A 24422-nucleotide genomic window follows, 5' to 3' on the forward strand; every position below is an offset into this window, starting at 1 on the left:
TTGAGCCCATTGCCCCTTGGCCCAGCTCCTGGCCCCTGGCTGCAGAGACCATCGCCCACCTCTCTGCACCCTCCTGGCAGGGCAGGGGAGGTGGGGAGAAGGGCTCCCCTCAGCCTCCTCTTCTCCAGGCTCAGCACCCCCAGCTCCCTCAGCTGCTCCTCACAGGATTTGCCCTCCAGCCCCTTCCCCAGCCTGGTTGCCCTTCTCTGCACTTGCTCCAGGACCCCCATGTCCTTCTGGTGCTGAGGAGCCCAGAACTGGACCCAGCACTCCAGCTGCAGCCTCCCCAGTGCCCAGCCCAGAGGCACAATCCCCTCCCCAGCCCTCCTGGCCACGCTGGCTCTGATACCCTCACTGGCACCATTCATGGTGATCCCTGCAGTGGGTGTTGTTCACTGTGGGTCCCTGGGATGCAATGGAAAAGCTCTGGCTCCAGTGGGGTGTCTGGGTCTTGCATGGGCACCAAGTGGGGTGCTCTGTCCCCAACCCACTGCCGCCCTGGGGTTGCTGATGGTGGTGGGGGTTTTCACAGCTCCTGTGCCCACCCATTGCACACCCTCCTGCACCCATTGCACGCACCCACCGGGCACCCACACACCCCTTGCACGGGCAGCAGGTGTACACACGTGCCCCCCTCACCCATCCCCATTCTCCATATCCATCCCCACTCCCATCCTCATTCCCTATCCCAATTCCCTATCCCCATTCCCTATCCCAATTCCCCATCCCTAATCCCATCCCTTATCCCCATTCCCATCCCCTATCCCTATTCCCCATTCCGATCCCCATTCCCTATCCCTATTCCCATCCCAATCCTCATTCCCTATCCCAATTCCCCATCCCTATTCCCCATTCCCATCTCCTATCCCCATTCCCATCCCCAATCCCCATTCCCATTCTCATCCTCATTCCCTATCCCCATTCCCATCCCCTATCCCCATTCCCATCCTCATTGCCTGTTCCTATTCCCCATCCCCATTCTCATCCTCATTCCCTATTCCCCATTCTCATCCCCAACCCCCATTCCCATCCTCATCCCCTATCCCCATTCCCCATCCCCTATCCCCATTCCCATTCCCATCCTCATTCCCCATTCCCATCATTCCCTATCCCTATTCCCATCCTCATTCCCTATCCCAATTCCCCATCCCTATTCCCCATTCCCATCCCCTATCTCCATTGCCATCCTCATTCCCTATCCCTATTCCCCATTCCCATCCCCTATCCCAATCCTCATTCCCTATCCCTATTCACCATTCCCATCCCCTATCCCCATCCCCAATCCCCATTCCCATTCCCATCCTCATTCCCTATCCCAATTCCCCATCCTTATTCCCCATTCCCATCCCATTCCAATCCTCATTCCCTGTCCCTATTCCCGAACCCCTATCCCCATTCCCATCCTCATTCCCCATCCCTATTCCCCATCCCCATCCCCATCCCTATTCCCCATCCCCATCCCAATGCGGGTCCCCAGCCCTGCGCCCCCCCGAAGGGGCGGAGGGGGGGGGGTGAGGAGGAGATTGGAGCTTGGCGCAGCACCGCGCATGCGCGCCGCGCCCCCCACCACGGTGGCAGCGCCCCGCCCCGCCCCTTTATTAACGACAAGGCGGCCAGCCAATAGTGGCGGCCGCCGCGCCGTGATTGACAGGAGCGGGGGCGGGAGGGAGGGGCGGCCCCGCCTCCTGCCGGCGCGGTCTCCTCACGGCGGCGGCAGCGGCTCCATTTTCTCCCTCGGCCCCGCAGCGCCCGGCTCGCCTCAGCCCCTTGGCCGGCGGAAAGAGAGAGAGAGAGAGAGACCCCGAGAGACGTTCCCCCCCCGCGCCCCGCTCTTCCCTCCCCTGCGCCGCCATGAATGAGGAGTACGACGTGATCGTGCTGGGCACCGGCCTCACGGTGAGGAGCAGCCGCCGCCCGCCTTTGGGCCTCGGGCCTGCTGCGGGCGGGCGGGCGGGCGGGCGGCCGCCGCCCTGCTGGGCCCCGCCGCCTCACACCCCCCCCACCACCTCACCCCCCCCACCTGGCTCCCTCCTGCGCCTGGGGCCCCCTCCCCATCGCTCCCCCTGGGTGCTGAGCCCGGTTTCCTCCAGCCGCCCGTGTCCTTCTACCCATCTATCACCTGATTATCGCGCCGCCCCCCCCCTCCCCTCGTCCCCCTCCCCCGGCTGGGACACCTGGGCCTTGCGGTTCCCCCCCCCCCCGCCCCAGCCCTCGGGACCCGGTTCCCGCCCCCCTCCCCGAGCTTCCGGGCTCTATCCCACAATTTCTCACCTGATTATCCCCACCCCAAGCTCAGACCTTGTGGTCTTTTCCCTCCGCTGTCACCTCACCGTTCTAGTTCCACCCCCACCCCCCCCAACTCCACCCTGGGGAGGGGGTGGGGGGGGTATGCTTGGCTTCCCACTTCCCCTCCCAAATTTTACCCTGAGGTGCCTGCTTCCTGCTTCCACCCCTCGCCGGGGATACCAGGGTCCTTCCCCCCCCCCCTGCTTATCTAATTAAGACACCACTCTCCATCACTAACAGCCCCCCCCCCCACGAACCCCTTCCCCACCCTGCTGCTCGGCCACCTGCGTCCCCATTCCCCTCCCCCCCAACTACACCCCCCGCTGGGTTCTGCGTTTTATTAATATGATTAAAACAGCTCCACTCCCCCTCCTTCCCCTTCCACCACCCCCCACCCCCAATCCCCGGCCGCCTGGGTTCCCCACCGCCCCCTGGGGCCGGGCCCGGCTCCCCCGCGCTGCTTGTGGGAGGCCCCAGGAAATGCAGTTGTTTAGCGGAGGGAGGGCGGGGAATGACGGACAATAAAACGCTAACGGGGGATTCATCGCCTGGATTAAAACACGTATAGATTTGATGATGATGATGATGGTGGTGGTGATGATGATGTTGTTTTTTCCCCTTCGCAACCCAGCGCCGAGGTAGCTGCCAGGTCCATCGAGCCTTGTGTGTGTGTGTGTGTGTGTGTGTGTGTGTGTTCTCCCCCCCCTCCCCACTCCCCTCCCTGGAGCAGAGCGCAGCTTAGGGTGGAGGCAGACCTGGTTGTGTGTGTGCGTCCCCCCCCCCGTCTCCTTCCTCCCTCCCTCCCCGCTCCGCCTTTGCAGCCTTCGGCTCTCCATCCAGCCTGACTGCAGCAGGAGGGGGATGGGGAGGCGGGCGAGCCTTGTACGCCTGTCAAATTCGGCTGATTTTCCCCTCCCTTCCTCCTTCCCCCCACCCCCCAAAAAAAAAACCCTCTCCAGCGATGTCTCTTCATCTCGGTCACCCCTGAGGAAAGCTGACAGCTGATGGCACTTGGGGGTGCGGCAGAGGGAGGGGGCTGAGGCTTTGTCCTATTGTAGAGGATGCAGCCCGTGCTGCAGGCTACTGATGGGGGAAAAGAAATCATTAAAAAAACCCCAAAAATGGCAGCGCTGCTGCTTTTAAGGTTCATTGAGGGGATGGGGGGGGGGATTTCTACTGGTTTCTGCCTCCTTTACAAACTGGGGAGGTGCTTGGGGTCACGGCTAGCTTATCTGCTGCAGGTTTGGTAGGGGTTTGAAGGGTGGATTGCAGGCTGCAAGTGAGAGGCATTGTTTGAAGAAAAGGGGGAAGAAAATCCAATATGGTGGAGAGAAGGTTTTTTCCTCGCTGTTAACCAGCCTTTCCTGCTTTTGTTTCCTCCTGTTAAAGAGGGAAGAGGTGGCCAGACAAAGAGATATCTTTGGGGGGGGGTTGGGGGGGTGGTTGTGAGGGGTTTCCCCCCCCACACACACACTTCCCTCCCCTGTTGATGGTAATTGTAAATAGAAATACATGCATTTGGTGCTGTGATTGCTGGGGTGGGGGTGTTGCCACAGTGGTGAAAGCATCCTGTCTGCTGATCCAGGACTAGGGCTGCATAAAGTGGATCTGGTTTATCTTCCCTCTCCCCTCAACCCACCCACCCCCCCCCTTCTTTAGAGTGTGTGAGAAGAATGGTAACAAAATCAGGATGTGGCACAAAGCAAATGTGCAAAGTGTGGGAGAGTCTTCCCTCCTGCTGCCCTAGGGTAAACCCAGCTATTCCTGGTTGCTTTCATTCCTTTCTCTGAAGGCTGTGCCTTGGAGGGAGTCAGAGTGACTTTGGAGGCTAAAGCTTCTTGCCCTTTTTTTGCTGGGAAAGCTGCACTCTCGTCCTAAAACCTGTGTCTGGCTCACCAAGGCAGGGGAACTGGGACTTGTGGGGAGGTGAAATATAATGAGCTGCTGGTGAAGGGGCCTCCAATAGATCCGAGGGCCTATTAAAATGTTAATTTATGCTTTAGAGTGAGCCTGTGGTATCAGGTTGGTAAGCACCCTGCTTAATCTCAAACTGACAAATGCCAATGTAAATTTGACAAAAGGCCCCTTGTGAAATCACTTTTAAGACAAGCTAATGCTAATGATCAGCAGTGGGGTTAAAAGGAATAAATTATGGCTGTATTTTTAAGGTGCTCTGACCAAACTCCAGAGCCTGAGAGCAGGCAGGAGGGCTTGTTTTGCTTCTGATCTGCAGGCTGTACCTTTGAGATACCAATTAGACTTCATCTCAGCTCCAGCAGCTCGTGTGGAGGGAAAACAGAGAGGTCTTGATGCAGCCACCTCATCTTCCCCATCCTACAGTGCACAGTGGTGGCTCAACCGTTGTGGCTCAGGCAGGGCTACAGGACTCTGCAGTCAGGAAAAGCATCAGGCTGGAAGCATGAAGGTTTCTCATCCCAACTTTGCTCTGGTACCAGTGCTGGCAGGAGTCAGGCTTCCCAAGGAACTGGGAAATTGCTGCATAAACACATTTAGTTATTTATTTCCTTTTTCCAAACAGCCTTGAACTGCTGTGGTGCTTGAGATGATGTTTTCAACCACCCTTTCCTTAAAGCTGGCCAGCAATGGACTTGGGAGTCCCATCAGGCTCCTGCTTGCCTTTCCTCTGCTGAAAAAGCCTGGCTTGCACCTCAGGTGCCAATCTTGATGCTGCTTGAACCAAATGAGATGAAACAGGGGTCCTGTTTGCTAGTGACCCAAATGCTGCACCCCCCCTGCCAGGCTTCCTGTTGGGCTCTGCACATCTTATGTCTTGTCCCATGAGAGTTACTGGTTGACTTGGCCCAGCATCCGTCACCAGGACTTGTACAAAGCCAATAAAATAGCTGTGACCCAGACCATCTGGGAGAAGCAATGAGCCACTGCTGATCTGGAGTGTCTTTTCTTTCTCTTTCTGAAGTGAAGGTTCAGTTTTTGGTCTTAATGAGATGAACCAAATCATCAGAGCCTTTGTGAACAAACCATAATCTGTTGCAGTGGCTGTTCTGGTTGGGTCTGCAGGGCCACAGCTATGAAAGGGCACACAGGAACTCCACTTCTGATGGATCTGAAAGCACACCATGGGTATTTCAGGTGCTAACCTCTCCTTCAACCAGTAAAGAAGAGCTCAGGCAGCTTTAGGGCTGGACTTCCTAATTGGAGACCCCGCTGCAGAGCCAGACTTGTAAAGATGAAATCGTGGCAGCACGGTGGAAAAATCATCCCAGTGTGTTTGTAATCCTGAATTACTGCCCACACGACAGCCTGAAGTTGTACACAAGGTACAACTAACTCCATGGTGCTCCTATGGGTGTGTATCCTTCCTCCCAGTCTCTCCAGTGGTGAAGTGTTGGGCTGTGTGTGCCAACTACAGGTGGGTCTGGCTGCCCTGGCACGCGAGCTGGAAGGTCTTCCAGCTCCTGCATCGTAGAGGTGCTGGTGGGAATGGTTTCTCCAAGTTGCTCCAGGCTTAATAGCTTTAAGATCCTTGGCTTAGACTTGCTGTGTGCATCCTGTGTTGCAGATTAGGCAGCATCTTTCTCCAGAGCTACTTCACAAACCCCTTTTTAATCTGGCAGGCAGGAGGGCACCCAAGTGCTTTGATTTCTAGAATGATCTTCTCAGTTCACCTTAATTTACACCCCTGGGGCCTGGAAAGGACTGATCCTTGCTCGCCAGGGTGTTGGGGAATGGGATGTTGTGCCCTCTGACAGGTGTTGCTTTCTGTGCTCCAGACAGTGTGGGTTATTTGGCATTAATATTGGGCATAATTAAACTACCTTGTTTAATGAGAACACACGACACCGTGTTGCTGCCGGGTTTTCGCTCGTCGCAGGCACCAGTGCACTGAACTAAGCTTCTTACCTCCCAGCTGCCTCACTGCATTAAACCTATATAAATCCATCACAAAGATACAGATTCACTTTCTGGAGGAGCAGAGTAGCCAAACTCTTTGGTTCAAGAGATATTTCATTGTATAGGCACAGTCCTCAGGGCTTAAAGAGCCTCAGTAAAGAACGTCAGAGTGGCTGTGAGGACCAAGCGGAGCGTCGCTGTCCCTTGCATCATCCCCCTGGTAGCTGAGGGGATTGCTCAAGAGCAATGAATAATTGCTTTTGCAATTTGGATGGCTAAGCAGAGCTTTGAATCTTCCTTCCTTGCTGGACTCTGGCACGGTAGACGTAGCCAGCGCTCTGTTAATAAGGTAGAGTAGCCTGGGCGATGATAACGAGCTGTGTGTAACGTCTTGCTCACCATGGCACAGCCCTGTTTTTGAAGAGAGGGCTCTTGCTGTGCCAGAACCCACTCTTGTGAAGATGAAGGGCTGTATCCTGCAGAATCCTCCCCTCAGCACTGTTAGATGGACCGGCACTGGGTCGAGATTCCATCGCTTGGTCTGATCCTTTCTCAACTGCTGCCCTACTTGGAGAACATCCATGTCAAACCTACTTGCTTCCCTCGATTCCTGAAGGCTTCTCCTTGCAGAAGGTCTGTCTGTGACCAGCTCCTGCAAGCGATGGAGGAACTGATGGCCTTAGCAAGGATGGCAACACAGATACCTCCAAGTTAATCCCTTACTTCTGGGTGGTTTTCCTTATGGATTTGTATCAAATGTGCTGCCTCTACATTTCTGATGGGGATGCTCTCCTGTTCTGTGTTCTCCTGCCACTTGAAGCAGCCAAGCGACATCGATCGCCGCAGGACGTGCTCTGTCATTCATTCAGCAACACAATGCAGGCTCTCAGGAGCTCCTCGTAACCCGAACTGGCTGAAGCCCTGGATTATAGTAGCACAGCATGACTGTAATTTGCAGGAAGATTATGTTTGACCCCAGCTGGGTACCTGCAGCGTTCTCTGCTGTGTCTCTGTGCCCTTTCTGCAGCGCTGCAGGCTGGGGGGAGGCTGGCTGGAGAGCTGTCAGGAAGAGAAGGACCTGGGGGTGTTGGGTGACTGCAGGATGAATATGAGCCAGCAGTGTGCCCAGGGGGCCAGGAAAGCCAATGGCATCCTGGCTTGTATCAGAAATAGTGTGGTCAGTAGGGCTGGGGAGGGGATTGTGCCCCTGGGCTGGGCACTGGGGAGGCTGCAGCTGGAGTGCTGGGTCCAGTTTTGGGCTCCTCAGCATCAGAAGGACATGGGGGTCCTGGAGCGAGTGCAGAGAAGGGCAACCAGGCTGGGGAAGGGGCTGGAGGGCAAATCCTCTGAGGAGCAGCTGAGGGAGCTGGGGGTGTTGAGCCTGGAGAAGAGGAGGCTGAGGGGAGCCCTTCTCCCCACCTCCCCTGCCCTGCCAGGAGGGTGCAGAGAGGTGGGCGATGGTCTCTGCAGCCAGGGGCCAGGAGCTGGGCCAAGGGGCAATGGGCTCAAGCTGCCCCAGAGCAGGGTCAGCTCAGCTGGGAGGGCAAAGTTCTTCCCTGGCAGAGTTGTGGGGCTGTGGCACAGGCTGCCCAGGGAGGGGGGCTGAGTCTCCAGCCCTGGGTGTGTTGAACAGGGGGTAGATGAGGTGCTCAGGGAGCTGGTTTAGCACAGGACAGGAACAGTGTGGACTCAATGATCAAGGGCTTTTCCAACCTTGTGACTCTGCTGTCAGCAGCTGCTCGGTTTTACCTGTTCCCCTGAGGTTGATGTTTATAAACCCCCTCAGAAAGCCACAGATTTGAACTCTTGATGCTTCCCCTTTTTCTATTTGCAGTCTAAACCATCTCCAGCCCTCCCCTTATCAGTACAGGCTGTTTGTTTGCCTCGCTCCCTGACCCAAGCGACGTAATGACATAGCAGGCGGTTCCTAGACACAGACTAACGTGCTGGTGGATGAGCATAGCCAGTGGGCAGCCAGCACCAGCCATCAAAAGGAATTGCTGAGCTGGGAGGATAAATCTATTGTGTGTCTCATGTGTTTTATGGCTCTGATGTTGCCTCAGCAGCTTCAAAGGGCAACGATGGTGAAGGACCCACGTGGGATTTCAACGCTTCAAGGCTCTGCATGAGGCTGGATGATAGAGTGAAGGTGTGAAATGAGCCTTGGATAACATAGTATCGTAGTGCCTTCACCTCTAATACTGTGTTGATGTTTGATGGCTGTGAAATAAGATTGAAAAGGTACTGAAGACCTCTTTATCTTCTGCTCGAGGGGGGATGCTGGCGATTCGGGCAGGCAGCCTGTGGAAGGGACACAGGCTCACTGGGGAGTGAGGGGTGAGATGCTTGAAGATAAAGCAAGACCTACTTGGAAGTTTCCTTAGGTGCAGGAAAGAAATCTGCTGACCTCTGGACTGAAGAAGGTGGCTTCTACAGCTTTTACTGTAACTCCATCCCTCCGGTCGATACTTAGTTTGTTTTGAAACCCTGGTTGGCTTCCTGGTGGCTCAGCTCCAGTGTGGATGCTGGTGGCCTCGTACCACCACCTGGCAGAGCTGGTGAGCCAGGGTTTTGGAAGATGTTCCCAGGGGGAATAAAACCACAGGGTAGAGCAGAGAGTCAAACTGAAGCCCTCGTGTAGAGCACTTGAGAGATTTGGTTTGACTGAGGAGATCACAGTTGGCTGGTGGTGGTGCATTTGGTGTGATAGCCCTGTGTTGCTTGTGGTAAATCATTAACATTTTAACTGACACCATAAAAGCCACCTGTAGTTTCATGTGTGCAGTTACTCGGCCTTGTAAGGCTGGTGGTGCGCTTGGGCAGTCTCTCAGCGCAGGGTTTGGTGCAGCCGTGCCTGCTGGAAGGGCTTCTGCTTGCCTCAGCCTGTTTGCAAAGAGTGGAGGGGGCTTGTTAGGGCATGAGGGACCTCTGGAGGGTGGTCTGGCAGGAGCATCCTCCCCTGTGGAGGATGGTCTGGAGGAAGGAGCAGCTGATGGCTCGTGGAGAGGCTTTTTGGGAAATGGTGTAACTCATTATGCTCGTGATCCACAGGATGACAGGGAAGCCTTGAAATCACCCACAGCTTGAGGGATCAAACTCAAAGCATCCCATTCTTGTCGTGCTCTGGGCAGGACAGCTCTGGTTTTGCTCCTTGGGGCTTTGGCTGGATTACCATGGTGTCCTGATGGTTTAACAGGCTGGCCAGCAGTACCTTGCTCTCCCAGCTGAGAAGATTTTGCCTGTTGCCACCTGGAAGTACAAGAATGACAAGTCTTTACGCCAGCAAGGAACAAAACACCTCCTCCCACAAGCTGCCTTCACCCTGGGTTGGTCTTTGGCTGCTGACATTGAAGGATGGTTTGAAAGGCTTCCTGCACACTGAGGATTTACTGGAGTTAAAATCTGCAAGTCATAGAATCCCAGACTGGTCTGGGCTGGAAGGGACACCAAGGATCACAGAGCTCCAACCCCCCTGACACAGGCAGGGACACCAACCTCCAGGCCTGGAGCTACACAAGGTTGCCCAGGGCCCCAGCCAACCTGGCCTTGGACACCCCCAGGGATGGGGCACCCACCCCCTCTCTGGGCAGCCCCTTCCAGCCCCTCACCACTCTCTCTGCAAAGAACTTCCCCCTAATATCTCATCTCCCCCTTCCCTCCTCCAGCTTCACTCCAGCCCCCTTGTCCTGCCAGTCTCTGCCCTTTAACAAGCCCATTCCCCTCCTGTTCGTGGGGTCCCTTCAGGGACTGGAAGGTGCAATGAGGTCCCCCCACAGCCTTCTCTTCTCCAGGCTGACCCAGCCCAGCTCCCTCAGCCTATCTTCATAGGGGAGCTGCTCCAGCCCCCTGAGCATCTCTGTGGCTCCTCTGACCCCTCTCCAACAGCCCCACATCTTTCTTGTCCTGGGGCCCCAGCTCTGGACACAGGACTCCAGCTGGGGCCTCACAGGGCAGAGCAGAGAGGGACAATCCCCTCCCTGTCCCTGCTGCCACCCCTCTGCTGATGGAGCCCAGGGATAAACAGTAGGAGGCTTTTTGTGTTCTAACTGGTTTGGTGGGGTAGCTAACTGGTCCCTGTATTGGTCAGTGTTGCCATAAGGTCGTTCCAAATGAGCCTCCTACACACTGCAGTGGGGTGGGAAGTGACCAGTGAGGAGAGTCCTGAGCAGGACAAGCTGCATGTGGAGTAAACCTGGATGATCTTACAGAGAGGAGGATCTCTGCCAGGAGGGCCAAGCTGCTGGCCGTCTTTGAATGAGCAGCTCCTCCTTTCCAGATGTGCAGTGGTGGCATCTCAGCAGCTGGATGTGGGGGTTCTCAGGCTTAATGGAAGGTGGTGTGAGACGTGGGCAAGAGCTACAAGTTAGGCAGTGTTGATGGTGAATGAGAACTCAATAACAGGAGGAACTTTGCCTTTGGAGAGAGTTGATGTGGAGCAGGAAAGATCACCAAAGCCTCCATGATAAATGGTTCTAAGCATGCAAGTATGCAAGGTTTTGTTCAGCTCTTTGGCCTCTCAGTTGGTGACAGGGCTAGTTGCAAAGATGTGTTTTAATGGGGATGTAGCTGTGCCCTGTGAACTACAACTCGTGTCCCTCTGCAGACACAGCAGCTGATCTGCTGCTCAGAGTGATCTCTGTGGTTTTAATCTCAGTGGGTGTGGAACATGGACAGCAAAGTGTCTGCTGAGATGCTGAAGTTCCCAAATGGCTTCAGTTTATTCTTTGTGCTGCCTCTGTGCTCTAAGAGGAGCTGTTGACTCTCTTCTGTGTCCTGGTGTCATGGATACCAAAGATTGAGGTTCTGAGAAGACTGCCCAGAGTCACAGAATCACAGGCTGGGCTGGGTTGGAAGGGACCCCAAGGATCACAGAGCTCCAACCCCCCTGCCACAGGCAGGGCCACCAACCTCCAGGCCTGGAGCTACACAAGGTTGCCCAGGGCCCCATCCAACCTGGCCTTGAACACCCCCAGGGACGGGGCACCCACCCCCTCTCTGGGCAGCCCCTTCCAGCCCCTCCCCACTCTCTCTGCAAAGAACTTCCCCCTAATATCTCACCTAAACCTTCCTTCCTTTATCTTTAATCCATTCCCCCTTGTCCTGCCAGTCTCTGCCCTTTAACAAGCCCATTCCCCTCCTGTTCCTGGGGTCCCTTCAGGGACTGGAAGGTGCAATGAGGTCCCCCCACAGCCTTCTCTTCTCCAGGCTGACCCAGCCCAGCTCCCTCAGCCTCCCTTCACAGGGGAGCTGCTCCAGCCCCCTGATCATCTTCATGGCCCTATCATGTGCCCTATCATCTTCATTCCCTCAGTGGTCCTTAAGGCAGGGCTGCAAAGGAGGGTGCTCCCCCTCTGTCTGTACTCTTAATTTGCTAAACTGGTGGTTTCAGAGTGCAGCTTTTCCTAATCTAGCCCAAATACATGAACTTCCCAGAAATACCCTCAGGGCAACCCTGATAGCTGGTAGTTGTGTCATTACAACAGCTTGGTTGGCTTGCCCAGAGCAGACAGCAGACCTACTAAGGGGTTAATCCATCTCAGAAGTCTTCCAGCCTGCATGTCTTAACTCTGCAACTGGGGCAACTGGTGCCTTTGTTTCCCAAGGTCTGTGCAGGTACCTCCCAGTCCAGGCGTGCAGCAGGCTGTCAGAACATGCTCCTTGAGTGAACATCATTAGTAAAGGACAGAAGGAGGCTCAGGTACAGCTAAGGAGCCCCTCACATCCCTTTCACTTCCTCTCTCCACAGGAATGCATCCTCTCTGGGATCATGTCAGTCAATGGGAAGAAAGTCCTGCACATGGACCGGAACTCTTACTACGGAGGGGAAAGCGCATCCATCACACCCCTGGAGGATGTAAGTACCTAACACCCACCTATTGTGTCCTCCCTGGGAAGCATAAAGGGGGTTTTCTTCCCAGCTCCCCTAGGGATGGATTGGGAGTAATTACACATCAGGTTTCCTTTGAGTAAGAATGTTTTATGGCCCTTCTACAGCAGATACTAGCAGGGGAGCAGCCACTATGTGTGTTTACCCTTGGCAGATCGTGCTTGTTTTCTCTAGTTCCCAGCTGAGATTGAAGCTTGTGGCACTTGAGCAATGGTTGGGAGGTATAAACACCCTCACAACTGGGTGTTAAAACTCTTGGGCCACACTTGCTGGTGAACACTAGCCTAAAAAACCTCTCTGAGCTCTCAGTGCCTTGATGTTATGCTTGGTCCTTGGCCTGTGAGCACATCCAGCCAGAGCTGCCACCTCATCTGGTCACTGCTTGCATCCTGGGATGGGGTAGCCCCTAAAGCCAGGAGTGTGGCTGTCAGGGAACCTCTGCTCTCCTTGCTGCTTCATCAGGTTAAATATTGATATTGGAGAGTGAATATTTCTATTGAAGTGTGAGGAGGAGCCTGCCCTCTCCTGAAGCCAGCATTTTGACCAGGTTAGTGAGGTTAGTTAAACAGTGTTTTGGTTCAGCAGGTCATAAATTCCCAAGCTTTAAGCCTTGGAGGAAGACAGACTGGATGAGCAGAGTAACATTGCCCAATTCCTACTGTAAGAAGTTCCTGGATGCACTTTGTGCATCAAAAAATAAATCCAACTGGAGCTGAAACTCTGGCCAAAATCTCACTGTGAAGAGCTTATGTTCAGCTGGGGAGATGTGGGGGTGGAAAGTGTGTTCATGTGTGGGAGAAATTACACCCAGAGATATTTCCTCTGCTATAATAAGTTTTGTGTTCTCTCTGCAGCTCTACAAAAGGTTTAATCTACCAGGAACTCCACCAGAATCTATGGGGAGAGGAAGAGACTGGAACGTGGACCTAATTCCAAAATTCCTTATGGCTAATGGTAAGTGATGCTGAGCTCTGCCTTGCAAAGCTTAGCCTAGGTCAGTGTTCAGAGCTGTAGGTGGGTGGGAGGCCCTTCAGCTGTCCCTTCATGACCTTGTAGAAGCATTAAAGAGCTGTGGGAACCTCACTCAAGCTGATCCCCACATGTTCCTACCAGAAACACCATGGTTTCTGCTCTGTGAAGCCTGGCTCTGGACCTTCAGACCTTGGAAGATGCTCCCAGCTTGGAGCACACAGCAGTTCCACAGTGACTGTTAACTCCCTTTGTTCCTGTGGTATGGCTTGCAGACTCTCATCCCCTAAATACCCTCCTCCTTTAATCCAGCACTGGGTTGGCCCTTCCAAACCAAATCTCCTACCAGGGAAGTGGGTATCAACTCAAACAAGTTGGGGGGCACCTCCCTTTGCCAAACACCAAGTGCTTCCTGCAGGAATCTCTTGTCCCTGCAGCCTGAGGGGATAAATACATTGTGTAGTGCCAGTCTTGCTCAAGGCTGGTGAAGTGGAAGACTTGATCTGATCCCAGTCAAGGTTTGGTTACTCTGGGCTCACAGGAATCCTGTTGGGGAGTGGTTTTAGGGACAGCATCCCTCTAGGGCTGTGACAGCAGGTGAGGATGGGTGAGTTGGCTTTAGCTGCTCATGAGTTATGGTAAATTAGCTGGACAGCAGATGTGCAGGCTGTGGTAGGTGTGAGTAGTGAGGATGAGGAGCTGCTGTGGTTCAGAGATGTGGCCTGGCTGGTCATGTTGAGGGTGATTGAACTCCAGGGAGCAAAAAGTTGCAGCGTTCCCCAGTGGATTAACATGCTTTTACTCAGAGGACTGATGGAAGCTGGAGCAGTGACAAGGAAGCTGTTAATTGCCACTAAGAAAGTCTTAAAAGCTTCCTAATAATTGCACTAGTGAGTACCTGCTACACCCTGTCTGCTACACAGAGGTGTAAGAGCTGTGTGGGTTGAATCACAGAATCACAAGGTTGGAAGAGACCTTTGAAGATCCTCAAGTCCAACCATTACCATCTTGAGCTAAACCAGATCCCTAAGTACCTCATCTACCCTTTTTTTGAACACATCCAGGGAAGGTGACTCAGCCCCCTCCCTGGGCAGCCTGTGCCACAGCCCCACAACTCTGCCAGGGAAGAACTTTGCCCTCCCAGCTGAGCTGACCCTGCCCTGGGGCAGCTTGAGCCCATTGCCCCTTGGCCCAGCTCCTGGCCCCTGGCTGCAGAGACCATCACCCACCTCTCTGCACCCTCCTGGCAGGGCAGGGGAGGTGGGGAGAAGGGCTCCCCTCAGCCTCCTCTTCTCCAGGCTCAACACCCCCAGCTCCCTCAGCTGCTCCTCAGAGGATTTGCCCTCCAGCCCCTTCCCCAGCCTGGTTGCCCTTCTCTGCACTCGCTCCAGGACCCCCATGTCCTTCTGATGCTGAGGAGCCCAGAACTGGACCCAGCACTCCAGCTGCAGCCTCCCCAGTGCCCAGTCCAGGGGCACAATCCCCTCCCTAGAATGGGATGCTGCAGCTGAAGCCTTTTGCTGTGTTGGGAGGACCATCTGCCTCCTGAAGAGCGCTGTCCTCCCCTTGGGCTTCCACAGTCCTCCCCTTGGGCGTCCACAGTCCTCCCCTTGGGCGTCCACAGTCCTCCCCTTGGGCGTCCACAGTCCTCCCCTTGGGCGTCCACAGTCCTCCCCTTGGGCGTCCACAGTCCTCCCCTTGGGCGTCCACAGTCTTCCCCTTGGGCTTCCACAGTCCTCCCCTTGGGCTTCCACAGTCCTCCCCTTGGGCTTCCACAGTCCTCCCCTTGGGCTTCCACAGTCCTCCCCTTGGGCTTCCACCTACAGCCCAGCTGGTTGACTTGTGCCAAACCTCCTTTCCAGGTCAGCTGGTAAAGATGCTGCTCTACACAGAAGTCACTCGCTACTTAGACTTCAAGGTGATCGAGGGGAGCTTCGTCTACAAGGGAGGGAAGATCTACAAAGTTCCTTCCACTGAAGCAGAAGCCTTGGCATCCAGTGAGTAGCTGCTCCTTGCTTTGTTTCCTCCTCAGGCTGCTGTTTTCCAACAAAGGGGAGGCAAGGCTCTGCCACCCACAGCTCAGGATGCTGTGTGCTCGTGGAGGAAGGGAGATCTTCCCCTCCCTCACGTGTGCTGGCTCCATCTCAGTGACAAGCTGTGCTTAGTGTGGGATTTCTCTGCACCTCCTTTGACTTCAAACACCACTTGCAGTGTGAGTCTCAAGCTTCCTGAGCCTTGAGTGACTCTTTTCATGGAGCTTTCATGTGGAGCAGGTCAAGCTCCTTGTCCTGTGGCTCATTTGGTGAGAGTTGAGTGGTATTTTACTTCATGAGGTGCCCCATGGGGTTTGATGGGAATCTTTCCCACAAATACTCAATGTTGGATGGAATTGTGTGTGTGAGAGAGAGAAAAACGTTGTCACATTCTTCAGCAGGCAAACTGGAATGCCTGATTCTGTCAGGTGGTGCTTAGACCATGACTAAGACTTGAGCTGCTTAAATTTTGCTCTTCAGAGAAAACTACAGATCACTCATAGTTGGGTAGTGAAGAACTTGGGGTGCTGGCAGAGGGAAGTCCCTTAGCTTCAGGTGCAGGATGTGAGTAGCAGCACCTCTGAAAAGCCTCATGATGAAGTGTCTCCTGTAGATAAAGCCCCAGATGTGCAGCCTGCTGGGGTTTGAGTCCTCCTCACAGCAGATACTCCCCTTTGCTGTGAAGGAACTGGTTGTGCCTTCAATTTTGGCCACATTGTTGCCCTGTAAGGGCTCTTAGGCACTTGTACTGCCATCCTTGTCATCACTATGGGCTGGGAGGGGATGTGCTGGAGAGCAGCTCGGCAGGGGAGGACTGGGGGGTGCTGGGGGATGAGAAGCTGCACATGAGCTGACAGTGAGCTCTCACAGCCCAGAAGGGCAGCCCCATCCTGGGCTGCATCCCAGGAGTGTGGGCAGCAGAGGAGAGGGGATTCTGCCCCTCTGCTCTGCTCTGGGGAGACCCCACCTGCAGTGCTGGGTCCAGCTCTGGAGCCCTCAGCACAAGGAGGACATGGAGCTGTTTGGGCACATCCAGAGGAGCCACAAACATGACCCAAGGGCTGGAGCAGCTCTGCTGTGAAGCCAGGCTGGGAGAGCTGGGCTGGTCCAGCCTGGAGAAGAGAAGGCTCTGGGGGGACCTTACAGCCCCTTCCAGTCCCTGAAGGGGCTACAGGGAAGCTGGGGAGGGACTTTTGAGAAGGGTCTGGAGTGGCAGGACAAGGGGTGATGGGTTTAAATTGGAAGGAGGAAGATTTAGATTGGATATTAGGAAGAAATTCTTCCCTCTGAGTGTGGTGAGGCCCTGGCAGAGGGTGCCCAGGGAGGGAAGTGGTGGCTGCCCCCTCCCTGGAGGTGTCCAAGGCCGGGTTGGATGGGGCCTTGAGCAGCCTGGGCTGGTGAGAGGTGTCCCTGCCCATGGCAGGGGGTGGGACTGGATGAGCTTTGAGGTCCCTTCCAACCCAAACCATTCTGTGATTTGAAGTAGGAGGTGCCTTTGCTGCTGTCTCTGCCTTCACATCTCAGCACATCCAGTCTTGCTTCTCCAGAGTGTAGAAAGTCAAAACTCCTGAGTGGTGCCTTGTCTGGTGTCACGTTTGAAGGGCTGACCCTCGCAGCACTCGCTGGCTCCTTGGTGGTGCTGCAGGACAGCTCAGCACCACTGGCTTTGATGGTGACTCTGGTAGATGCCAAACACAGGTCTCTGCTTAGGGAAGCTCCAGCCAGGCTTTTCACCAGGCCAGGTAGAAACTGCTCTCCAAGCTCTCCCCCAGCTGGGAGGCGTGCGTAGGAGCTCGGCCTCCAGCCAGGTCTTGAGAGGAGTTGGCTCTAGGACCTCCTGAGGTCTGGTACACAGGGCTGGCTGCCAGCACAGGCCTCTGCAGATACTTGTGTGTCTCCTGTTTGAACAGAGAGCCTCCCTCAGCCCTCTGGGCCAAACTCCACCTGACTGAGTGAGGTTTGAAGTGCTCAGCAGTTTTACCTGCTACTGCTACTCCCTGGCAGTGGAAAAGCTGTTGAGTGGCTGTGTGAGTTCACAGAGTGACAAGGTTGGAAAAGACCTTTAAGATCCAGTCCAACCATCCCTGTCCTGTGCTAAACCAGATCCTGAGCACCTCATCTCCCCTCTGTTAAACACCCCCAGGGCTGGGGACTCAGCCCCCTCCCTGGGCAGCCTGTGCCACAGCCCCACAACTCTGCCAGGGAAGAACTTTGCCCTCCCAGCTGAGCTGACCCTGCCCTGGGGCAGCTTGAGCCCATTGTCCCTTGGCCCAGCTCCTGGCCCCTGGCTGCAGAGACCATCACCCACCTCTCTGCACCCTCCTGGCAGGGCAGGGGAGGTGGGGAGAAGGGCTCCCCTCAGCCTCCTCTTCTCCAGGCTCAACACCCCCAGCTCCCTCAGCTGCTCCTCAGAGGATTTGCCCTCCAGCCCCTTCCCCAGCCTGGTTGCCCTTCTCTGCACTCGCTCCAGGACCCCCATGTCCTTCTGGTGCTGAGGAGCCCAGAACTGGACCCAGCACTCCAGCTGCAGCCTCCCCAGTGCCCAGCCCAGAGGCACAATCCCTTCCCCAGCCCTCCTGGCCACGCTGGCTCTTGACACAAGCCAGGCTGCCCTTGGCCTTCCTGGGCACACTGCTGGCTCCTGCTCAGGCTGAGCTCACCCCACACCCCCAGGTCCTTCTCCCAGCAGCTCTCCAGCTGCTCTGCCCCAGCCTGTAGCGCTGCCAGGGGTTGTCATGTCCCATGGGCCTGGTTGAACCTCATCCCATTGGTCTCATCCCATGGCTCCAGCCTGTCCAGACCCCTCTGAAGAGCCTCCCCACCCTCAATCAGACCAACACTTCCTCCCAGCTCAGTGTCACCTGCAGACTGACTGAATTCCTGACACCCCCCCCTTGTTTCCAGGCCTAATGGGCTTGTTTGAGAAGCGCCGGTTCCGCAAGTTCCTCGTCTACGTTGCCAACTTCGATGAGAACGACCCCCGGACCTTCGAAGGGGTGGATCCCAAGAAGACCACCATGAGGGACGTGTACAAGAAGTTTGACCTGGGCCAGGACGTTATAGACTTCACTGGCCATGCCCTTGCTCTCTACAGGACTGATGAGTAAGTCTGGGGTTTGGTTGCTCCCCCCAAACCGTTGGGGTGCTGGGGGGTGCTTACAGCCTCGCTGATTGAGGCTGGGGGTGTCATCTTGAAGCGCTTTTGCTCCTGGGTGCTGCATGAATCTTAAAATACTGGGTGCTGTGTTGATGGGTATTTAAAGCTCTGTGTGTTCTTTGGCTTAATGAAGCAGCTCTTTTCTTAATTAACCCTCCTGTGATGCTCAGTGCTTCTGAAAGAGAACTTCCAAGGAAGTACTTACAGGAGCAGCCAGAGGATGGGGAAGGAGACTTCAAATGTTTTGGTGTCTTGAGTGTATTTTGCTCTGAGTCTCATTTTATGATGTTACTAATCACTAACCACCCTCTCCAGCTATCTAGATCAACCATGCCAAGAAACAATCAACAGGATTAAGCTCTACAGCGAGTCGCTGGCTCGGTACGGTAAAAGCCCCTACCTGTACCCGCTCTACGGCCTTGGAGAGCTGCCCCAGGGCTTTGCAAGGTGAGAACTTGGGTTTGGACTCCAGTGTTTTCTCAGCCCTGGTGGGAAATGCCATGTGTGGACTCCTTGAGTGCATCCAGGGAAGGGCAGCCAGGCTGGGGAAGGGGCTGGAGGGCAAATCCTCTGAGGAGCAGCTGAGGGAGCTGGGGGTGTTAAGGCTGGAGAAGAGGAGGCTGAGGGGAGCCCTTCTCCCCACCTCCCCTGCCCTGCCAGGAGGGTGCAGAGAGGTGGGCGATGGTCTCTGCAGCCAGGGGACAGGAGCTGGGCCAAGGGGCAATGGGCTCAAGCTGCCCCAGGGCAGGGTCAGCTCAGCTGGGAGGGCAAAGTTCTTCCCTGGCAGAGTTGTGGGGCTGTGGCACAGGCTGCCCAGGGAGGGGGCTGAGTCCCCAGCCCTGGGGGTGTTGAAGAGAGGGGAGATGAGGTGCTCAGGGAGCTGGGGCAGCACAGGACTGGAACAACTGGACTTGATGATCTTAAAGGCCTTTTCCTCCTGGCCATTCTGTGCCTCAGGCTTCCAGAACACGATACAGCATCAAACTGCTGCCATCACTGGGGGCTTTCTCTCCATCTTAAGAAGCAATTCCTCCATGTGAGAGTGCTGCTTTCTGGGCTTGTTTACCCCAGTTCCTGTTCCTGGTGGTAGTTTGGGCTTTGCCCAGACACTCTTTGCAGGGTGTAGTTGTTGAATTTTCCTACCTGGTGTATCCTGCAGCTCTGCGGGACCAGCTGGGTTGCACCAAACCGATCCCCCCCCTAACTGGATGCAATTGCAGCTGTAACTTCCCCCAAACACCATCTGATTCCTTGCAGAAATAGCAGGCAGCCTTCTGCCTAGATCCTTAAGCCTAAGAAGAGGTTTAAGCCTGATGTGTGGCTTGTCTTGAGTGGAACAGCTTGTTTAGGGGCTGGCAGGGCTGTTGTTGCCCAGCCCACCCACGCGTGGGCCGCGCTGACGTGGCTTTACTCTCGCAGGCTAAGCGCTATCTACGGGGGCACCTACATGCTGAACAAGCCCATCGAGGAGATCGTGATAGAGAATGGCAAGGTGGTTGGTGTGAAGTCTGAAGGGGAGGTAGGTACCTTCCAGTTCCTTCCTTACTCCCCACCCCACCTCTGAAAACTGAACCAGTGGGGTGGAAAACACCTCGCTGAAGCTCTAGAACCAAGAGAGCTCAACCACAGCGCTGTGTTTTCCCTCATTTCTTGGTGTTTTCCCTCACTTCTTGGTGTTTTCCCTCATTTCTTGGTGTTTTCATGGTGGGGAGTGTGGTGTGGTGGTGCTGCCTCAGGTGTTGGAGGTCCTCCTGGGGTGGCAAGGTTGTTCTCTGAGAGGGATGAAGCTGGCTGCGCTGGCACGGAGCCGCTTGCGTGCGTGTAACCCCCATATGGAACCAGCTCTGCCCTTGACATTGAGTATTAGCTGCTGGGACAGCTGGCTCAGCCTTTCTTCTTCTCAACCTGGCAATCTTAAACTAGTGAGAGGGCTGCGAGCTGCTTGGAAGCTGTAAATGTGCTCCCAGCTGGAGCAGGAGCTTTGTGGGACCCTTGAGGACTCGCTGGTAGGGTAAAATGTCCCTTCTGGGTAGGGGATGACGTGTCCCCAGCTAGCAGTGGAGGTGATAATCCGTGCTGCAGACTGATGGGCCCAAGTGCAGGCTGGCTGGAGGCTGCAGATTGGTCAAATCAGAGAATCCCAGACTGGTTTGGGTTGGAAGGGACCCCAAAGATCACAGAGTTCCTGCCACAGGCAGGGCCACCAACCTCCAGGCCCTGGAGCTGCAGTGATGAATTCTTCCTGTAAAAATGAGTCCTGAGGGGAACTGCTCAGTTCTTCCCAGTTTGGTTCAGCCTTGACCACAGCCAGTTACAGTTCCAGACTGGAAGGACTGGGCTCTGTAGTGGTTAGAGCTTTGCTGTTACAGGATGTCACGGAGAAGCCATGAGGGATGCTGCAGCTCTGTGTAGCCACGTGGCTGGTGGTGGAATAAGACCCTACTGCAGGAACAGCCGCCTCAAACAGCTCCTGTTTGTCCCCAAACTGTGTGTTTTCCCCCACCTCTGGCTGCCAGTGTCTGTGTGGTGGTGACTTGAGGTCTGTCTGTCTGTCTGTCTCTGCAGGTGGCTCGCTGCAAACAGCTCATCTGCGACCCCAGCTACGTCTCGGATCGCGTCACGAAGGTGGGCCAGGTGATTCGGGTCATCTGCATCTTGAGCCACCCCATCAAGAACACCAACGATGCCAACTCCTGCCAGATCATCATCCCACAGAACCAGGTCAACCGGAAATCAGGTGTGTGGGGGGCCTGGGGCTCCCTGGGCTTGTGTGGTGTGGGGGTGTCTCTGCTCCTGCTGAGGCGGGGTGGTCGCTAAATGGCCTCGTGCCGAGGCGATGGTGCAGTGAGAGGTGACTCAAACAGGGGGTGGGAAGCAGTGTTGCTGCTGCTCAAGGTGTCCTCAGCTGGAAATCCAGTGAGGTTGTGCTGTGGTTCAGGGCAGTGGGGAAGGAGGTGGAAGAAACCAGGGCCTGGGGCAGGGGAGCGGTGTGAGGAGCCTGCTGAGGGCTGCAAGCTGGGAGAGGGGCACGGGGATGGGGTGAGGGCTGCGTGCCAAGGGGGAAACGCTTCCTTGCCCTGGAACAGAGGGGTGGGCTGGCTGCTGGGGACCCCACTGGCCTTCAGTGGCTGTCACTGCCACAGGGGACTGAATTCTGCAGAGCTCATGGGGCTGCTCCTGTCCAGCCCCTCAGCCAGGAGTCTGTGGGAGCACGAGGCAAGGGCAGATCTCCTTCATGCATGGTCTGCCTTGAGCTGAGGAGGCTCTGAATAGCAGGGAGAGGTGCCTGCAAGCTGGAAGCAGCTTTGGGATGAGGCCTGACCCGGGCTGTCAGCTCACCCTGGTGCATACAGACCCAGCCCTGTGCTGCTCTTCCCCACAGATATCTACGTGTGCATGATCTCCTCCGCGCACAACGTGGCGGCGCAGGGGAAGTACATCGCCATTGCCAGCACTACTGTGGAAACTGCTGACCCAGAGAAGGAAATCAAGCCGGCCTTGGACCTCTTGGAGCCCATTGAGCAGAAGTAAGAGCTCAGCCAGCCCCCTCTGCCCCTTCCCCCCTCGCTGCTGAGGCTGCTCAGGGCAAGGCATGAACACAGAGCGGGGCTGGGGGCCTTTTGGCTGCGCAGAGGTGTTGCAGCTCACCCACTGAAACATTGAGTGCACTGATGTCCTTCAGCCCAGCCCTTCTCATGCCCTCACTGCTGCTCCATGATGCTCTGAAACCCTTCTGAAGGTTGTGGGCTTGTCTTCTTTCAGTAGCCCTGCTGAGAAGGACCTGGGTGTCATGGTGGATGAGAAGCTTCCCCTGAGCCAGCAGTGGCTCCTGCAGCTGGGAAGGGCGATGGGATCCTGGGCTCCATCAGCAGAGGGGTGGCAGCAGGGACAGGGAGGGGATTGTCCCTCTCTGCTCTGCCCTGTGAGGCCCCAGCTGGAGTCCTGTGTCCAGAGCTGGGGCCCCAGGACAAGAAAGATGTGGGGCTGTTGGAGAGGGGTCAGAGGAGCCACAGAGATGATCAGGGGGCTGGAGCAGCTCCCCTATGGAGAGAGGCTGAGGGAGCTGTGCTGGGTCAGCCTGCAGAAGAGAAGGCTGTGGGGGGACCTCATTGCACCTTCCAGTCCCTGAAGGGAGCAGAGGAACAGGAGGGGAATGGGCTTGTTAAAGGGCAGAGACTGGCAGGACAAGGGGCTGGAGTGAAGCTGGAGGAGGGAAGGGGGAGAGGAGATATTGGGGGGAAGTTCTTTGCAGAGAGAGTGGTGAGGGGCTGGAAGGGGCTGCCCAGAGAGGGGGTGGGTGCCCCATCCCTGGGGGTGTTCAAGGCCAGGTTGGCTGGGGCCCTGGGCAACCTTGTGTAGCTCCAGGCCTGGAGGTTGGTGTCCCTGCCTGTGGCAGGGGGGTTGGAGCTCTGTGACCCTTGGGGTCCCTTCCAGTCAGTGATTCTGTTTCCTTCCCTCCTCCCAGGTTCGTGAGCATCAGCGACCTGTTTGCACCGACCGACTTGGGAACCGAAAGCCAGGTTAGTGAGCGCTGAGCTGGGGTGTGTGAGGGGGGTGGTGGGGAGGGGGGGAGATGAGGAGGGGGGGAAGATGAGGAGGGGGGGGGAGACGAGGAGGGGGGGGAGACGAGGGGGGGGAGACGAGGGGGGGGAGACGAGGAGGGGGGGGAGACGAGGAGGGGGGGGAGACGAGGAGGGGGGGGAGACGAGGAGGGGGGGGAGACGAGGAGGGGGGGGAGACGAGGAGGGGGGGGAGACGAGGAGGGGGGGGAGACGAGGAGGGGGGGGAGACGAGGAGGGGGGGGAGACGAGGAGGGGGGGAGACGAGGAGGGGGGGAGACGAGGAGGGGGGGCTCAGTGCTGACCCCCTCCTGCTCTTCCCAGATCTTCATTTCTCGCACCTACGACGCCACCACTCACTTCGAGACGACGTGCGATGACATCAAAGATATTTACAAGAGGATGATGGGCTCAGAGTTTGACTTTGAAGAGATGAAACGCAAGAAGAACGATATCTACGGGGAGGAGGAGCAGCAGTAATGAGAATCTCTTAATTAGGAGAAGTTTAAAATCGGCTAATATGAATATATAAGGAACTTAATGAACACTGTATGAAACTCAATATTGTAAGGCCTGCTTTTGTAATCCCATCTCTGAGAGATTGAAGAGTACTGCACTGGTCATGTTCCCCTTTTGGATATCATGTGTTTAATTATTTCATTCTAGTAGGGCTGCTGTCCAGAATCTGGCTAATTACTGACCAAGTTAATGACTTTTAACCTCGCCAGCAAAAGGTTTCTCCACCTTAGTGTTCCTTTTGGTTTTTTTAAACCCTTCTTTTTTTTTTCTTCCAGCAGCCGTAGATGTTGGTGCAGATCTGAAATAACCCATTGACAGCTGTGTCTTACCTTGTACTTGGAATCATTTGTAACCATCCTTCACCATGATGTGCTTCTTGGTGAGCTAGTAGATGTGACCTTTGTCACTCAAACCTCATTATCAAGGATTTGAGAGAAAAAAAACCACCCCAGAAACCCAACAAAAACCCACCCTAGAACCTGAGCACTCCGTTACATTGTGGACAGCATCCCTAAAAAAGCCTCTTCCCATCGATCTTAACTCTGTGGCAAAGTTGTATTATGGACAAACCCCCCCCCTACCACCAAGCCCACATCTATTGTAGCAGCAAATGTTGGCTTAGTTCTGGGCACAGAACTTTAACCTCCACTTTCAGCTTCTCAAACTGTTTACATGGGTTGGGACACAGCTGTTGCCTGAAGGCTCCTTTGTGTTTTAATCTGAATAAAAAAAAAAAACAAAAAACAAACCCAATATTGAGAGAACAAATTGCAGAGCAGGGGAGCTTGTTGGGAGTATTTTTCTGTACCCTGGGTGGCTCCTGGGGCGGACCAAACGGCGCTGCGGTATCGGTATGACAGAGCCTGTGCTTCTCGTGTCTCCTCAAGGCTCCAGATGATTTCTGTACTGCGAAGTAAAGCCAAATTCTGGAAACCAGTCCTGTGCTCGGCTCTGATTCACTGCAGGGGGAGGAGCAGCTTCTCCTTTAGGAGATCCCCCTGGAGCGCTGCCTGCCGGGGGTGAGCTCAGGCTTCTCTGCTCTTCGGCACAAGGCTTGTTGCAAGCCCCTTTCTCCCTCCCTGCAGCCCCCCCTGGTGTCCACAGCCCCAACTAGTGCTCGCTTGGAGCAGCAAATAGTT

At 55.4% G+C, this 24422-nt stretch overlaps 1 protein-coding gene across 1 annotated transcript; it reads left to right on the plus strand.

The window, feature by feature from the left end:
• Positions 1–1714: 1714 nt before the first annotated feature.
• Positions 1715–24213, plus strand: GDI2 (GDP dissociation inhibitor 2). The gene is made up of 11 exons (XM_084260793.1): positions 1715–1896; positions 11906–12013; positions 12901–13000; positions 14878–15012; positions 17953–18151; positions 18521–18652; positions 19625–19724; positions 20771–20942; positions 21588–21732; positions 22671–22725; positions 23089–24213. The coding sequence occupies exons 1-11, from the start codon at positions 1852–1854 to the stop codon at positions 23242–23244; spliced, it is 1347 nt and encodes a 448-aa protein (XP_084116919.1). The 5' UTR covers positions 1715–1851; the 3' UTR covers positions 23245–24213.
• Positions 24214–24422: the final 209 nt, after the last annotated feature.

Source organism: Gallinula chloropus, assembly GCF_964237585.1.
Source record: "Gallinula chloropus genome assembly, chromosome: 1".
NCBI classification, from domain to species: Eukaryota; Metazoa; Chordata; class Aves; order Gruiformes; family Rallidae; genus Gallinula; species Gallinula chloropus.

Coding starts and splice junctions, on each gene's coding strand:
- GDI2 (XM_084260793.1), top strand. CDS start 1,852: ATGAATGAGGAGTACGACGTGATCGTGCTGGGCACCGGCCTCACG. Junction 12,014..12,900: donor CCATCACACCCCTGGAGGAT/GTAAGTACCTAA, acceptor TTCTCTCTGCAG/CTCTACAAAAGGTTTAATCT. Junction 22,726..23,088: donor ACTTGGGAACCGAAAGCCAG/GTTAGTGAGCGC, acceptor TGCTCTTCCCAG/ATCTTCATTTCTCGCACCTA.